Source organism: Salvelinus sp. IW2-2015, linkage group LG3 (assembly GCF_002910315.2).
Source record: "Salvelinus sp. IW2-2015 linkage group LG3, ASM291031v2, whole genome shotgun sequence".
NCBI lineage: Eukaryota > Metazoa > Chordata > Actinopteri > Salmoniformes > Salmonidae > Salvelinus > Salvelinus sp. IW2-2015.
This window is the reverse complement of record NC_036840.1, coordinates 22461910-22479496: the sequence shown is the minus strand read 5'-3', so window position 1 is coordinate 22479496 and position 17587 is coordinate 22461910. Positions and strand designations below refer to the sequence as shown.

Genomic DNA, 17587 nt, shown 5'->3' with positions numbered 1-17587 from the left:
TGTGTTTACATAAATCATTTCACAATAATACACTGCAATGCAAAGTCCTACCTAATCAATAATAGATAGTAATTGATTGGATTTATATAGCACATTTCCGGCTTTGATTTATACTGTATGTGGCACTTTACATATTTGCACTTTTTACGTATCTAAGCATGTGGGTCCTATTTTACTTCATTAAAGTCCACTCCTCCCCCACATTCAGTAGAACAGGATGAGATGACAGGAAAAGAGAAGTGGGGGTGGATCTGATAACCCCTCCTCAGCTCACAAGTACAAATACCACTGTGTTTACTGTGTCATTATTATTATTATTATATATATTTTTACAAATCTTTTCTTAACTTTTATTTTTCTTAAAACTGCATTGTTGGTCAAGGGCTTGTAAAGTAAGCATTTCACAGTCTACACCTGTTGTATTTGGCGCATGTGAAAAATACAAATTGATTTGAAAAATGCATCATATACTGCATAGGCGACATTATAAATACATGTCAGTCTGAAGTAATGTATTATAAACCCTTAAACCAAAACAACTGTCATAAATTAAAACAAAATACAGTTACAGTTCAGTGAAGTGTGGTATTTAAAGTGTGGTATTTAGGGCATAACTGCAGTTATCCTACAGTGTACTGTATCTTAWTATGTAATAGAAACAATCGTTTTATACAGTCCCATATCACKTTAAATTTAATGAATGACATGCATCTAAACTCAGCAAAAAAWMAATCYTCCCTTTTTCAGGAGCCTGTCTTTAAAGATAATTRGAAAAAATCCAAATAACTTCACAGATCTTCACTGTAAAGGGTTTTAACACTGTTTCCCATGCTTCAATAAACCATAAACAATTAATGAACATGCACCTGTGGCTAKCGAGGCCTTTCTACTGACTCTGAAAAACACCAAAAGAAAGATGCCCAGGGTCCCTGCTCATCTGCGTAKATGTGCTTTAGGCATGCTGTAAGGAGACATGAGGACTGCAGATGTGGCCAGGGCAATAAATTGCAATGTCCGTACTGTGAGATGACTAAGACAGCGCTACAGGGAGACAGYACGGACAGCTGATCGTCCTCGCAGTGGCAGACCATGTGTAACAACACCTGCACAGGATCGGTACATCCGAACATCACACCTGCGGGACAGGTACAGGATGGCAACAACAACTGCCCGAGGTACACCAGGAACGCYCAATCCCTCCATCCCTCCATCAGAGGCTGGACTGAGGGKTTGTAGGCCTGTTGTAAGGCAGGTCCTCACCAGACATCACAGGCAATAACGTCGCCTATGGGCACAAACCCACCGTCGCTGGACCAGACAGGACTGGCAAAAAGTGCTCTTCACTGACGAGTCGCGGTTTTGTCTCACCAGGGGTGATGGTCGGATTCACGTTTATCGTGAGCGTTACACCGAGGCCTGTACTCTGGAGCGGGATCGATTTGGAGGTGGAGGGTCTATCATGGTTTGGGGCGGTGTGTCCCAGCATCATCGGACTGGAGCTATGCCATAGAGATTCAGAGATTTGCAGGCGCACAGTCTCAAGCCGCCTAGTTGACGTTGCAACTACAGGGAGACCAACTCGCTCCTCACCATGCGGCTATCCTACTACAAGTGCTAGGGGCTCATCACATGAGAAGTGGAATACCTCTCCAGAAGCAGAGTAGCTGAGTGGAAGAGTGTTCGTTATTCATATCCTCTCTGGGATGCAACTAAAAAAGAACTCATTGCTTACTCTGCAGCTGCTGTGATTAACACATCTGGTAAAACATTGAAAGGAATGTGATGCTTATTCATACATGTAGTTATTGCTTGCTTTTCTAACTAACCAAACCAGCTAGATAAGTTACGGACTAGTTACCAGCTAAATAGTTAGGCTAGCGAGGCTTATACGCTATGCAACTCGCAGCAGCTGGGTAATGTGCGAGCTTCTGGGTTGGCCGTATGCTAGGAGCTTACTTGAGCGAGAGAGCCTGTTCATCCTCGGGAGGTAGGTGCGTAAAGCGCAGTAAGATTGTAACCAATAAACATATATCGATCAGGGTGGCTAGCAGTAGTTTCAGAGATAAACCTCCAATACCATATTTTTTTTGGTTGGTATGTGCAAGTAAGCTTCACGTTTTAGTGGTAATGGTATTGTTTTTTTGAAGCAGGCTAAATCCTGAGGGGTGGTGCTCCCTGTTACGTGCCGCCGGGTACCCCCTATGGGCATGGACAACTATGATTTACAACTCGTATTGACTGGGACTCGTATAGGCAGCTCATGACTAAGCACGAATACACCACCGAAGAAAGAGTTAATCGGTAAGATAGAAAGAAAGCATTGAGCCTTCTTGTTTTCAGGAAGTGCTGGACACTCGCATGCTAGTAGCTAAAGGAATATCTGTGTTGGATTGTTGTAAAGGACCAAAGTAACACAAAACTTCTTAGTATGATGCCATAGTCTGAAATTAACCTTTCGCGTTTAAGCTTGAAAGTTAGACGATGCGCGTGCATGTGATGTTGGGATGTAGCATAGGTGGTGTGATCTCAGGGGTGTTCGGTAGTTGGTGGTGGCTTTGGAGACATGTTTTGTTATCTCCTCTCAGCTGGAAGACGTCATCGCGCTTGAATGGTGGTGATGAAACAGAAGAAATACGCGATAAGGGCATGACAGATGATTGGTGGGATTACGAGGATACGAGGATAGTCACATGAAAGCGCTAATGGCCTGCCACGCGCGGTTATTTTCGCCAATTACATCCTGGATAATCCTGGGGTGTATAGTTAGTCGAGAAGTTTAAGGTTGGGTGAGAATAAGGACTTTATTTCAAGTGGTGTCGGTGTATCATCATAATAGACTCAGGTAACTAGAATTACGAAAGGATTGGGTCCAATAATAATACACTATTTGCAACATCTAGATCTGGGAGTGTTTCTCGCACATTGGGGAAGGTGGTGGAACGTAAACTCAAATATAGCGTTGGTGAAGAAGGCGCAAGAGCGCCTCTTCAACATCAGGAGGCTGATTATGTGTATAACTACGATACATTTTTGTCTACCTGGATTAAATGCATCTGATGTGCAAACTTTTCTTACTCTATTAAGATGGTGCACCATCGCGAAAGGGAGTCTTTGGATGACTTGGGATCATGTGCGTCTGTGTTGATTCTACTTTGTAATGATTATGCCGGTGTTACTATGATTTTTATATCTGCGAAATGGATAACAAAATCAATGGGGGCCCCCTAGAAGAATTTTTTTTTTGGGGGATCTGAAACAGTCTTTGAACGTTTGTAATTTTAGTTCAAACCCTAACCAGAGCTCAATGGGAATGTTCGCGAATGTTATGGGAATGTTATGGGAATGTTATGGGAATGTTCCCGGTTTACTGGAAATGCTCCCAATCAACACTTTTCTCAGTAACGTCTTACTTACTATGACAGTGAGACTGTATGTTGTTTATCTCCCTTAGTTGAATGCACTGTCACTCTGGATAACCAAAATGTAAATGTGTGTATATGGGAAAATGAAGAACTGCAAAGCAGACTGGGTATTGTTATTGGCCTTGGTTTTTATGGCAGAGCTCATTAGAATAATACTCAGCATGCTTTACAATTGTTCATTTTTACATATACATTTATATTTAGTTAATTTGGCAGACGCTTATATCACACAATAGTGCCGTCAGACTTTTGATACCAATTTAGGGTGAAAGGGGGCCACAAAATTGTGAACCGCTATGAAGTAATYGTATAGAAAATTATTTTGAAAATACAAATGACAGCTTTTGAAAGTATCTTGTTACAAAATACAGTTTAGATTAGCCTACTTCAACAAAAAATACACAAATATGTATTTAAAATACAGACATACCACCCATCTGGTCATAGCTCAATAACCCAACTAAGTGACCCAACCGCTGGGCCAAAAATAACTCGACGTGTGTTCTGTCCACTACTTATCCAGGAAAACAGTTGTGTATTCAGGAAACTATCGGGAGGAACTTATTACACCGCTCCAACTTTCTGTTCGGTTTGTGAGCAGAGTTGATTGTATATCTGTTCTTACTCTCTTTATTTCTCCCCTTGTGATTAGTGGAACAGCCCAAGCTTGCCGTGGTGGTGAAAGAGAACTGCAATGCTGGAATTGTCATTGGAATATTGGTTTTAGGATTTGTTTTTCGGAGGTTTTTCTACATATGTTCTCAGAAGTAAAAGGGTTTTCATTTTTATTTATATCATTTCACCGTGTCTCGAGATGTTTCCATATGTGTTTATAGCTGCTAAATCAAATGGGACTGTTGTAGATGGGTGTATTATGTTCGTCCGAGTCCATCACAATGTGCTTATCAAGTGCTACTGCATTTCTAAGTTAATTCAACACCCTGTCTCTCCTTTTTATTGTAATATGATATATTTATTGTCTGATTGCAAAGATCCACATTTTGTGAGCAGATATAGCATGTTGAATTTCTGTGAATGTGACTGAAGATGAGGTATTAAAACAATTGTTATTATAAGGAAATGTACAGCTATTTACTCHACAATAAACAAACTTTAACTTAAAATACACAAAAACACAAAGAAATAAATGTCCACTATAATAGAATCACCGCTTTCAGAATATATATATATTTTACTGCTATTARTAGTCGTTATTGCACAACAACTAGAAACAGTTAATGCAACAATAGAATACAATGGCTATAACTTAAAGGACCAGTGCAGTCAGAAATGTGATTATCTTGTGTTTTATATATATTTCCATACTATGAGGTTGGAATAATACTGTGAAATTGTGAAAATTARGATAATGCCCTTTTAGTGTAAGAGCTGTTTGAAAACACCGCCTGAAATTTCAGCCTCTTTTTGGTGGGATGGAGTTTTGCCCTTCCATGGTGACATCACCATGTGGTAAATTAGTTAATAGACCAATAAGAAAGAAGTTCCAAACCTCTTTGCCAAACAGCAAATGTTCATTTTCCCTCCCCACTCAGACCACTACCAGACAGTGCTACCAAAATTATTGCTTGAGAAAATACCCATTTACTAAGGTCTTTAGTTTTCTTTTGACTATTTGAATTGAAAACAATCACTGTAAGGTTCTTAATTGTTACCCAGAAATGATGTTATATTGAGATAAAAATGGATGCACTGAACCTTTAATAAAAAAAGTAATGTAAGCCTGAATCTCTTGAAAATAAAAGTTTCTAATGCATGCACGCATCCGCACACACACACACACACACACACACACACACACACACACACACACACACACACACACACACACACACACACACACACACACCACACACACACACACACACACACACACACACACACACACAACACACACACACACACACACACACACACACACAGCATCAGTGGTGTATAGGTGAGGACGGAGTCAAGCACAGGAAACAGGAAACAAAAATAACGTATTTTACTCTGGAAAAATAAACAGTACAATAAATCCACGTAGGGATAACAAATCCTAACACACAAGACTAACACAAAACAGGAACAATCACGCACAAAACATAATGAGAACCAGAGGGTTAAATAGGGAAATAATAATAACGTAATGGGAACCAGGTGTGTACAATCAAGACATAACAAATGGAAAAAGAAAATGTGGATCGGTGGCAGCTAGAAAGCCGGTGACCGACTTGCCAAAACTATAGTTTGTTAACAAGGAATTTGTGGAGTGGTTGAAAAACAAGTTTTAATGACTCCAACATAGTGTGTTAAACTTCCGACTTCAACTGTAATACAGTACCAGTCAAAAGTTTGGACACACCTACTCATTCAAGGTTTTTTCTTTATTTTTACTATTTTTCACATTGTAGAATACTAGTGAAGACATCAAAACTATGAAATAACATATATGGAATCAAGTAGTAACCAAAAACGTGTTAAACAAATGAAGAATTATTTATATTTTTGTTCAAAGTAGCCACCCTTTGCCTTGATGACAGGTTTGCACACTCTTGGCATTCTCTCAACCAGCTTAATGAAGAATGCTTTTCCAACAGTTCCCACATATGAAGGAGTTCCCGCATATGCTAAGCGCTTGTTTGCTGCTTTCCTTCACTCGGCGGTCCAACTCATCCCAAACAATCTCAATTGGGTTGAGGTTGGGTGATTGTGGAGGCCAGGTCATCTGATGCAGCACTCATCACTTCTCTTCTTGGTCAAATAGCCAGTACTCAGCCTGGAGGTGTTTTGGGTAATTGGCCTGTTGAAAACCAAATTATAGTCCACTAAGCGCAAACAGATGGGATGGCGTATCGCTGCAGAATGCTGTGGTAGCCATGCTGGTTAAGTGTGCCTTCAATTCTCATATTTGGACTCATCAGACCAAAGACAGATTTTCACCGGTCTAATGTCCATTGCTCATGTTTCTTGGCCCAAGCAAGTCTCTTCTTCTTATGGTGTCCTTTAGTAGTGGTTTCTTTGCAGCAATTTGACCATGAAGGCCTGATTTACGTAGTCTCGTCTGAACAGTTGATGTTGAGATGTGTCTGTTATTGAACTCTGTGAAGCATTTGTTTGGGCTGCGATCTGAGGTGCTGTTACCTCTTATGAACTTATCCTCTGCTGCAGAGGTAACTCTGGATCTTCCTTTCCTGTGGCAGTCCTCATGAGAGCCAGTTTCATCATAGCGCTTGATGGCTTTTGCGACTGCACTTGAAGAAACTTTCAAAGTAGTTGATTTTTCCAGATTGACTGACCTTCATGTCTTAAGTAATAATGGACTGTCATTTCCCTTTACTTATTTGAGCTGTTCTTGCCATAATATAGACTTGGTCTTTTAACAAATAGGGCTACTTCTGTATACCACCCCTACCTTGTCACAACACAACTGATTGGCTCAAAATAACTTTTAACAAGGCAACCTTTTAATTGAAATGCGTCCAGGTGACTACCTCATGAAGCTGGTTGAGAGAATGCCAAGAGTGTGCAAAGCTGTCATCAAGGCAAAGGGTGGCTACTTTGAAGAATCTCAAATATAAATACATTTTGATTGTTTTTTGATTTTTGCTTACTCCATGATTCCATGTGTTATTTCATGGTTTTCATGTTTTGACTATTATTCTTCAATGTAGAAAATAGTAGAAATAAAGAAAAACCCTTGAATGAGTAGGTGTGTCCAAGATTTTACTMGTACTGTATATATATATACACAACATGGCCAAAAGTATGTGGACACATATGCTATAACAGCATCCACTCTTCTGGGAAGGCTTTCCKCTAGATGTTGGAACATTGCTGTGGGCACTTGCTTCCATTCAGCCACGAGCATTAATGAGGTCAGGCACTGATGTTGGGCAATTAGGCCTGGCATGCAGTCAGCGTTCCAATTCATCCCAACGGTGTTCATTGGGGTTGAGGTCAGGGCTCTGTGTAGGCCAGTCAAGTTCTTCAACACCGATCTCAACAAGCCATTTCTGTATGCACCTCCCTTTGTGCACGACGGCATTGTCATGCTGAAACAGAAAAGGGTGGCAGCGTAACCTAGCCTAGAGCGTTGGACTAGTAACCGAATGGTTGCAAGATCGAATCCCTGAGCTGACAAGGTAAAAATCTGTCGTTCTGCCCCCGAACAAGGCAGTTAACCCACTGTTCCTAGGCCGTCATTGAAAATAAGAATTTGTTCTTAACTGACTTGCCTAGTTAAATAAAGGTACAAATAAAAACTGTTGCCACAAAGTTGGAAGCATAGAATCTTCTAGCATGTCATTGTATTCTGTAGTGTTAAGATTTCCCTTGACTGAAACTAAGGGGCCTAGCGTGAACCATGAAAAACAGCCCCAAACATGACGGTGCCACGATTAAAGTCACTGAGCTCTTCAGTACTGCCATTATCCTGCCAATGTTTGTCTGTGGAGATTGGCTGAAATAYCTGAATCCACAAATTTTAATAGGTGTCCACATACTTGTAAATATATACAATTGTATATATGAGATCAACAAAGGGGGAAGATTACAATCACGAGAAAGTAAACAAATAGTGTAGGGCGTGATGAAATTTAACAGTACCATTAGGCCTATCTACAGAATATACACGTGTAAGATACAGAGGATGCAGAGGGTTCTATATCTATGGAAGGCGCAGCCTATGACCACATCCTGTTCAGCTCACAGTACTTCCTGGAAATGAGAAGGGGGGCCTTCTGGGCGTCCAAATGTGATCTTGTCATACAGAGTCTGCGGCTACATGTGACAGACAGTCAAGAAGAAACTGTTTCAGCATCAAGAAAGGTATAGACTATTCTCAAAGTAGACTACATAGTCTTCCATTCATCACAACATTTTCATTATGACTATTTATATCTACCTTGTTCAATCTTGGGATAACCAGATCATTGACAGTTTCATAGATGGATATTGAGTTTACATGACTGTTTGATCTGGTCTGGAATCAAAAATCAGCCCATTACAATACAGTACATACAGCTTCCACACACTCAGATACATAATAATGGCAATGCATACTAACATCTCTACTTCTTGTTGTGATCATAACATCAGCATATATTGTGTTGTCAGTTAGATCTTCTGTGTTTTATAAAGACAAAATATCAACCAATCAGAAACATTTTAAAGAGGGTATCAACAACATACCCAGGAATGAATAAACAACACTCATAACGGGTTTCACTCTTTTACCAATTTTTAGTAAATCCCCAAATTGAAAACAAAATCATATCAGCTGAAGAATACTTATAGAACCAACAGAAATGTCAATTTAAGTATAGTGGAGGCCCCTAAGCTGTACATACCTGTGTTACTTCGGCCCCTGCAGTAGCACACTGCCACAGCTACAGTGAGGATCAGCACCACAGCACCTCCCACTGATACTCCGATGTAGATGGTATACCACACCAGTCCTGTCACATATTGTACACCACACATGATTAGGCTATACAATATGATAACGACTACAGGGCTTATGTCTTATACAGGTAACTGCCAAAATAAAGGAAACCCTTGAGTAAATGACAGATACAAAAGTAAAATGAAACCAGGTGCTTCCACACAGGTGTGGTTCCTTAGTTAATTAAGCAATTAACATCCGTCATGCTTAGGGTCATGAATAAAAATGCCCAGTTGCGGGCCTCCGAGTGGCGCAGTGGTCCTGTGGTGGGCCGGGCGCAATGCACACCGACACGGTCGCAGGTGACGGTGTTTCCCTCGACACATTGGTGTGGCTGGCTTCCGTGTTAAGCGGGCATTGTGTCAAGAAGCAGTGCGGCTTGGCTGGGTTGTGTTTCGGAGGATGCACGGCTCTCGACCTTTGCCTCTCCCGAGTCTGTACGGGAGTTGCAGCGATGGGACAAGACTGTAACTACCAATTGGATAGGACAAAATTGGGGAGAAAAAGGGGTAAAAAAAAATATTAAAAAATGTGCCCATTATTTTGGCTACCATGACTAGAAGAAGAGATGTCAATGACTTTGAAAGAGGGGTCTCAATGGATTATAGGGGGTTTAAAAGGTGTGTGTGTGTCTCAGTCACCAGGTCTCAACCCAATTGAACACTTATGGGGGATTCTGGAGTGGCGCCTGAGACAGCGTTTTTCACACACCATTTGAAACCCCGAGCCGGAAAGAAGTGTCTGCTAAATGATGTAAACGTAATCAAAAGTATTACATATTTTACTTGACAACATAAGTGTATAAGCACACTGAAAAGTGAATAGAAGGGATTATTATGTTATCTAGGTACCTGGGGTGGTTGTGTCATTACTACACTTTACTGTTGCAGAGGCAGTTTTCCAACTGACCAGGTTGGAGGCGTTGCACTTTACACTGATGTCTCCCTCTGCTGGTGAGAGAGAGAAGGAAATCTGCTGGGTGTCCCCGTACATCTCATTGTCTCTCTCCCAGGTGTAGGTAATGTTGAGGTAGCGGGACACGTTGCACACCAGCCGTACCGTGCAGGAGTGGTTGGCCAAATGCTTGATGTCTGTCTGGATCGCTATCTTCAATATAGGCTCTGAGAGAGAGAGAGAGAGAGAGAGAGAGAGAGGGAGAGAGAGGGAGATGTAATCAGTCGTCAACGAGATGTTACCAGTGTAAGACAATGGATGGAATATGTCATTAACACTATAGTCATAGAAAAGGAAACAAACTATGTAAAAAAGCTGACAGCGGCCTACCCTGAACCTGCAGAGTGACAGCCTTAGTGGGAATCTGCTRGTCTGTTTCAGCAATAKCTAGAAATTCTCCTGAGTCTTGCAGAGTCAGATTCCTAATTGTTAAACTGAAGTTAAATACATTCATCTCTAGTCTCCCATCGAACTGGGATCCTGGTGAATATACAACTACTTTTGAGTTGAATTCTGCAATATCCTTTCCTCTGTACTTCCACTGCATTGTGYTGACATTTTGCCCCTCTAAGTCTGCAGGCATCTCCACGGATTCCCCTACTGTCTTGTGGAACGACGAGTATGACYAAACACKCACACCTGAAACACAAAKATMGACATTAGCATTKTGACACCAATCAATGGTTACACTTTACATTTCAGTGCACRTACTACTGTGTAATTATTCATGTAAGTACTGTGTAGCAAGTATTGTAATTACTCATTGTTACACTGTAATACTTGTTACAGTGTGCCTACATGAATAATTACACAATAATACACTGCAATGCAAAGTCCTACCTAATCAATAATAGATAATAATGGATAGGATTTACACAGCCCATTTCCAGGTTTCATTTATGCTGTACATGGCACTTTACATATTTTCACTTTATATCTTTATGTATCTGAGTGTTTGGGTCATTTTTTACTTCATTGAAGTCCACTCCTCCCCCACATTCAGCAGAACAGGATGAGATGACAGGAAAAGAGAAGCGGCGGTGGATCTGATAACCCCTCCTCAGCTCACAAGTACAAATACCACTGTGTTTACTGTGTAATTATTCACCAGAAATGCATCATATACTGCATGAGCAACATTATAAATACATATCAGTCTGATGTAATGTTTTATAAACCCTTACACCAAAAAATCCTCTGTCTTGAATTAAGACAAAATAAAGTTACAACTCAATGAGGTGTGGTATTTAGGGCATAACTGCAGTTATCCTAGTCCTGCAGWGTKTCTTATTATGTAATAAAAACAATCATTTGATACAGTCCCCTATTGCCTTAAATGTAATGAATGACAGCCATTATGCACAGGGGCGTGAGATTTGTTGCGTTCTAGAAGCACTGCAACAACTGCCGACCCAACCACATCATTGGCACTCATTCTAAACTGCAGAATCACGTCATCATGATATGTTGCTAAATATAGGTATTATGTAGGTGTTATCACACAGATATTAAGCAAACGATTCTAAATACCCAACCAATCACTGATGACTAGGCATTCTACAGGCAACACACARCGTTGCAAAGACCAACAAGGAAGTTAGAGAAAGCTAGCGGTTTTACTAACTTTGTATGCAATAGATACAAAGCATGAACAGGAGAAAGTATTTCTTATTTTTTTACAACACTTACCATAGTGGAGGTTGGAGAGTAGGAGAAGGAGTATTCCCAGGTTGGAGAAGCAGGAGAAGGGACCACCAGACATCTCTTTAAGGTGTTGTATGACTGTTTCCTCTGGCTGTATGTCCTTATCTATCACTGTCACTGGTAGCTAGCAGTTGACTATCCAAAACACACAGAGAAGAAAGAGTAGAGAAAGAGCAGAGACCTCCTTTTGACGAGGGCTGCTGTTTTATAAAAAGATTTCCCGTATGAGGCGTGCGTGTTATTTGGGGTTTGGCTCTGTGTTGATCTSTCTGATGGTGGTGGTTTTTGGAGCTTGTGTTTCCTAGCTGCTGCTGGTTGTGTGGTTAACGGTCATGGTGTTTCACAGATACCGGTAGCTTTGTTACTTTATGAGCTGACCACTCAATGTTGCGGAAAGGAAAAAGGAGGGAGACAGAAAGAGTGAGACGGAAAGAGGAAGAGAGGGGGGGTTAGAGAGAGCGAGTGAGAGAGAGCAAAAATATCATAACAGTGTGTGTGCAGTTTTCATCTAGGCTTCATATACCTGCAGAAGTGTTTGCATGACTTCTTCTGCATGCTCATAGGTCAGTGTGGCTGAGGGAAATGAAACACCTGCCAACTTTCTCGGAAAGTAGTGGGTCCCTGGTTACTGATAAATCCCCTCTTCTACTTGGAATTCAACACAGTAATGGAAATATTCAATGTTGTTTCTGTGTAAATACCACACCTTGGCTCATGAGTCTAACCTTTGCTTACTTGGAAGACCGCTATGCAATCGTAGACATGCATGTCCACAATTCAATATTAAAAAGGAACTCCCGCAGAGTATATGACGTCATAGAATTGAGAAGAACTGTTATTTTCAGGCACACCCTTCCCCCCCATCATTCTGAAACTCGCGGTGGGTCTTCAGCTGATGGGGTAAGGCATTTTAACTTTGTTAATGGGGTATTTATGTTATATTCTTAAAGATTCAATGGGTATATATAATTAAGTCCAAAAATTGATGTAGAAATAGCAGATTGCCCTTTAACTCACACATTGTGGAGTCTGAGATCTATACTAGGCTGAAAGGAGGTTTGACCAAATTAGGTTGTATGGAAAAGTTGACGATGATGACAATATCCATTTACTGTATGAAAGCACTCATGCCATCTGGTGGATAAAAAATAGCTTTTTAAATAAGCACAATGCAAAGATAATGTAAAAGTACAGGCCATTAGAAGAAAACGTGAATAATACTTGTAATATTTTGGAAATTCATGTACAAATATGTCATTCTATCATCTGAATGACAGACATAAAAAAGATCTGAATGACAGACAACAAAACAATAAAACTCAATACACAATAAAAAAGCAGATACAATTACTGTAGCTGCAGATAAGATCCATCATCATTACACCATTGTAACGGCGTTCCTCCTCCTCTTCATCCGAAGAGGAAGAGCAGGGAATGAACCAAGGCGCAGCGTTGTGATAATACATGATTTATTTAAACAAGGAACGAAAACACGAAGAACACTTGATAACTAACAAAATAACAAAACGGAGTAGACAGACCTGGACATGCGAACTTACATACAACGAAGAACTCACGAACAGGAAAATGACTACACAAAACGACGAACGAACGAAACAGTCCCGTATGGTGCAAACAAACACAGACACAGGAGACAACCACCCACGACAAACAATGTGACAACACCTACCTTAATATGATTCTCAATCAGAGGAGATGAAAACCACCTGCCTCTAATTGAGAACCATATTAGGTACCCATTAACCAACATACAAACAGAAAACATAGACTGCCCACCCAAACTCACGTCCTGACCAACTAACACATACAAAAACTAACAGAAAACAGGTCAGGAACGTGACAACCATATAATTCAACAAAGCTGTTACAGTGAAACACCATTAAATCATGCTTAAATACAATATATCTGTTGGTAAATAAAATAATAAAAAAATCCTTAATGTACAAGGTGCTATGTGTTTTTGTGTTTGAGTCTGTGTGTGTTTGTGTGTGTGTGTGTGTGTGTGTGTGTTTGTGCGTGTGTGAGTGTGTTGGTGTGTTTGTGCGTGTGCGTTGAGCATGCATAATCCATGTTCCCGGGTTCCTTCTGCTCCTCCTCTGAAGATGTGTCCCTCCATCCCTCCATCCCTCCATCCCTCCATCKTTCTATCCCTCCATCCTTCTATCCCTCTATCCCTTCCCCCCTCAAGGACCTACAACATGTCACCACACCAAGTTGTTTAGGACATGCAGTAAAATAAACTCTTAAGAATTAAACAAAGATACATACTTATACATACTTACATATGAAGCTGTACCTGGCTTCAATTGAGAATAGACTGAATCTGCCTCAGGTGGGGTTGATGTTTCTGTAAGGGGTGATGATAAAACATCAGAAAAATATAACAGTTATATACAGAATATTATGCAGCTAGTCAATATGGGGTCAAAGAGGTGTGAGGTTATGATAGGGGGAATATGGATGTGGGGTTGTTAAGTCTTACCTTTCTTCTTCTTGGCTTTGGCCTTCTGTTTAAGGTCAACCTCAGCATAGGTCACATCAACAGGTCCAGTTGCTGCTGAAAATTGAAATTTCCAGTCAACAAATGAAGGAATTAGCTTATTCCATTTTCATCGAAATTGCAAAATCCCACAATTAGATTTCACTGATTGCCGACCAGTACAGTGCGTCTTACATGTGGCCTTCCCTGGCTTGACCTCGGGGCGGCAGGTATCCTAGTGGTTAGAGTATAGTTTTGTTTCATCATTGAAAATCGTAAATCCAAACCCTGCATACAAAGGAGAGACAGTAACTCTGACGTGTTCAGTGGGGTCTGACAGTGGCTGGAAGTATACATGGTACAAAGACAACACCAAGAAAGTAGTGACCTTGTCTGGCAGACACACTACAACAGGAGCCAACTTAGGACACACTTGTACATGTGTGAAATAGGACAAATATAAGCACCCACCCCAAAACATAAAAAAAGGCTCAGTGCCTTGGTATTGAAATGTATTGAAATCAGGGGTGACAATAAAATAATAATGAAATACAAAAAGTCATACAATATAGCTCAGTATTTGTATTATTTATTTTAAACAGTATTTTTGGTAATCTTTATCAAGGATGCCAATAATTTTGGACCTGACTGTATATAGTATAAAACTACACTATATAGACTCATGAGTGGTGCAGCGGTATAAGGCACTGCATCTCAGTGTTAGAGGCATCACTACAGACCCTGGTTGGATTCCAGACTGTATCACAACAGGCCGTTATTGGGAGTCCCATAGGGCGGCGCACAACTGGCCCAGCGTCGTCCGGGTTATGGTGTGGTCGGGGTAGGCCGTCATTGTAAATGAGAAATTGTTTACAACTGACTTACCTAGTTAAATAAAAAATGGCTTCCTCTCTCTCAGGCTCATACTATAGCCTATTTAAAAGCTGCATTGACCAACATCTCCATTTCTCTTTAGTCGGTAAACATAGTGTAACCAAACAACGTTGTCATCTGTTGCCACATTTATTGTGCGTATGAGACATACTTCATATTCTTCGGTTGAAACATTTTCTCTTCCAATAAAGGAAATAGTTAGCTAGCAATATTCAAAATACAGATAAATACATTAATCATACTCACAGAGTAGCACATAAATTGAAGTGTGCTCCATTCTGAGCCGCTGGTAAGTGACTGTCGACACCAGCATGTCKTCCGGACCCCTACAGTTCCTGCGGTCTGTGACACGAATGGGGCTTTGACAGAATTAGAAAGTTACAGATGCTTAAGGAGAAACAGAAAAAATAGCATCTGACGTCATGTTCATCTCTACACAACTTCCTATTACTGTAAAAGTAAATGGACACATCAGCACTGTGGTCTTTCTGTGGGTGGAAGAGAAAACTGTAGTATGTGAATAATAACATAGTTGTACAAAAAGTGAAGTCAATATTGCATTTATCATACCTGGTCATGTTGACATGTTCAGTACAATCTTTAATGTCACTAAGAGAGGTGTCAAAGGTTTGACGTCATGGCATGTTTATCATTTGGTTTATGTTGTAGCTATTTGGAGGTCAACTCATGAGAGATGTTCTTGAGTTAACAGTCTGTCAACTGTTTAAAGTAATAACCCAGGAAAGTAGTGATCACGAGTGATAGATTGAATGTTAAAAGAGAAATTAATAAGTGAACTACAGAAAATGTATGCTGCAAGAACAATGTCAATTCTTCTCTCTGTCAAGACAAACATCCCTACACAACTTTTCATGTGTCCTCATCAGCAAACAAAACTAGGTTTTCACAGGTTATTGCATATGATTACAACCATTTCTCTATTTGACTCTCTCTGATCAGCATCAACACAGCGCCTTCCTTCACAAAACCCACCACTGCTAAAGAGGAAGAGAGCAAACCATGACCACTCACTATGACAAACAAGTGACCTAATGTGAAGTTCTCAGCCTTGTAATTTCATACACTGTGCACTGGAAAAAGTAAAACTTAACCAATTACTTATTAGTGTTGTTATGCAAGTTGAGTGGACTTAAAAAGAAACAGAAGTTGAGCCAATGTGTTTGAGTCTTTAGAGTTTTTTCAAGAAACTCTGCGTCTGAAAGTCAGTTGTATTTGAACAAACTTGTTGAGTAAAATTGCAAATTAATGTTTGCTCAAAATAACTCAAAACGACACCAATCATTATCATTATCATTATTCCAGCATGATCTCTTGCTGGTTGATTTTCAGAATGCTTTGTTTCAATACCTGTGTATTTGCATGTACATTAGAAAAAAATTATGTTATCTATGTTTGTGTAGCATAAGATTAATCAACCAATCAAACTAATCCAATCTGTTAGTAGTTCGACTTATTTCACCCTTTACTGTTACGGCTGTTCCAGTTAATATGATTTAGGTAGTCTCAATAATCAATCTTCCATACCCCAACAGTCATTCTGAATGCAGGTTGCGTGTGATTAAAAGTTCCAATTGTTGGATATCCTAACTTTGGCTGGATTCCAATAGGAAATAAACATCACTTTGCAATCCAAGATAATGTGACTTGCAAGCTTGATGTGGCCTGTAAACCAGGAGTTTCAGACCAGTGTGTTAGGGTGTAACTAGGCCCTCAAAGGCTTTATGATATATGTAATGTGTGTCATAATGAGTTTCATTTTAAAGACAACATATTCACTTAGGCACTCACTTGGTGAAGGCTAGAGTACTCAAAACCATTCAATACAACAATCATGTTTCTGTCGCAAACATATACAGTCATGAGTGTTAATTACAATTCACTCTAAATGCAAGGCACTCAACGTATGCAAAAAGGTAGAACATTTTTTTATTCTGTGAACGGCATATTTTTGGGAATTAATTAAATTCCATCTGGTTATTGGGACAGACATGAATGCCATTTTGGACATGCGGACAAATCAAATAAGAACAACTACAGTCCACATGTAACAAAGACTCTCCATCATATACTCTCTGATTACATCCTCATCAATACCTGGCGAGCACATAATCCTGATGCAAAAGAGTACACTTTCTATTCACAGGCAGAAATCAACCTCACTAATCAATATCATACTATTATCTACAACTATTTTCTTTAATCAAGAAGGATACATAGGAGCTTGTCTGATCACAACATCTACTACTGCCAGTGACACATTTAAGAATCTCCTAATTGTAACTAGGCCTTCTAAGAAAGACATAAGGCCCAATGATAACCTGTATATAGGATAATTAATAAAGGGAGAAGACTACAATCGTGAAAAAGAAAGCAAATAGTGCAGGTTGTGATGAAATTAATCAGTAACATCTAGGCCTATCTACAGAATGTACACGTGTAAGATGCAGAGGATGCAGAGGGTTCTATATCTATGCAAGGCCCAGCCTATGACCACATCCTGTTCAGCTCACAGTACTTTCTGGTAGGGACAAGGGGGGCCTTCTGGGCGTCCAAATGTGATCTTGTCATACAGAGTCTGTGGCTACATGTGACAGATAATCAAGAAGAAACTGTTTCAGCATCAAGAAAGGTATAGACTATTCTCAAAG

At 40.1% G+C, this 17587-nt stretch overlaps 2 protein-coding genes and 1 long non-coding RNA gene across 3 annotated transcripts in view; all 3 read right to left on the bottom strand.

The window, feature by feature from the left end:
* Positions 1 to 5411: 5411 nt before the first annotated feature.
* LOC139023067 (SLAM family member 8-like) lies at positions 5412 to 12408 on the bottom strand. The gene is made up of 8 exons (XM_070435295.1): positions 12047 to 12408; positions 11509 to 11658; positions 10150 to 10458; positions 9717 to 9986; positions 8771 to 8878; positions 8488 to 8546; positions 8326 to 8403; positions 5412 to 8201 (listed from the first exon to the last, which is right to left on the bottom strand). Exons 2-8 carry the CDS (start codon positions 11579 to 11581, stop codon positions 8127 to 8129), a joined length of 972 nt encoding a protein of 323 aa, XP_070291396.1. The 5' UTR covers positions 11582 to 11658; positions 12047 to 12408; the 3' UTR covers positions 5412 to 8126.
* Positions 12409 to 13812: 1404 nt separating this feature from the next.
* LOC111952650 (uncharacterized) lies at positions 13813 to 15596 on the bottom strand. The gene is made up of 4 exons (XR_002875767.3): positions 15165 to 15596; positions 14220 to 14312; positions 14028 to 14102; positions 13813 to 13892 (listed from the first exon to the last, which is right to left on the bottom strand). It is a non-coding gene; the product is annotated as an uncharacterized lncRNA (long non-coding RNA).
* A 1103-nt stretch (positions 15597 to 16699) lies between these two features.
* The window catches only part of LOC111956357 (SLAM family member 8-like), an 83088-nt gene continuing 82200 nt past the window's right edge, over positions 16700 to 17587 (bottom strand). Inside the window, exon 7 of the mRNA XM_070449556.1 lies at positions 16700 to 17520. Within this exon, the coding sequence (XP_070305657.1) occupies positions 17446 to 17520 (75 nt within the window). The 3' untranslated portion in view covers positions 16700 to 17445. The remainder of the gene's footprint in view (positions 17521 to 17587) is intronic.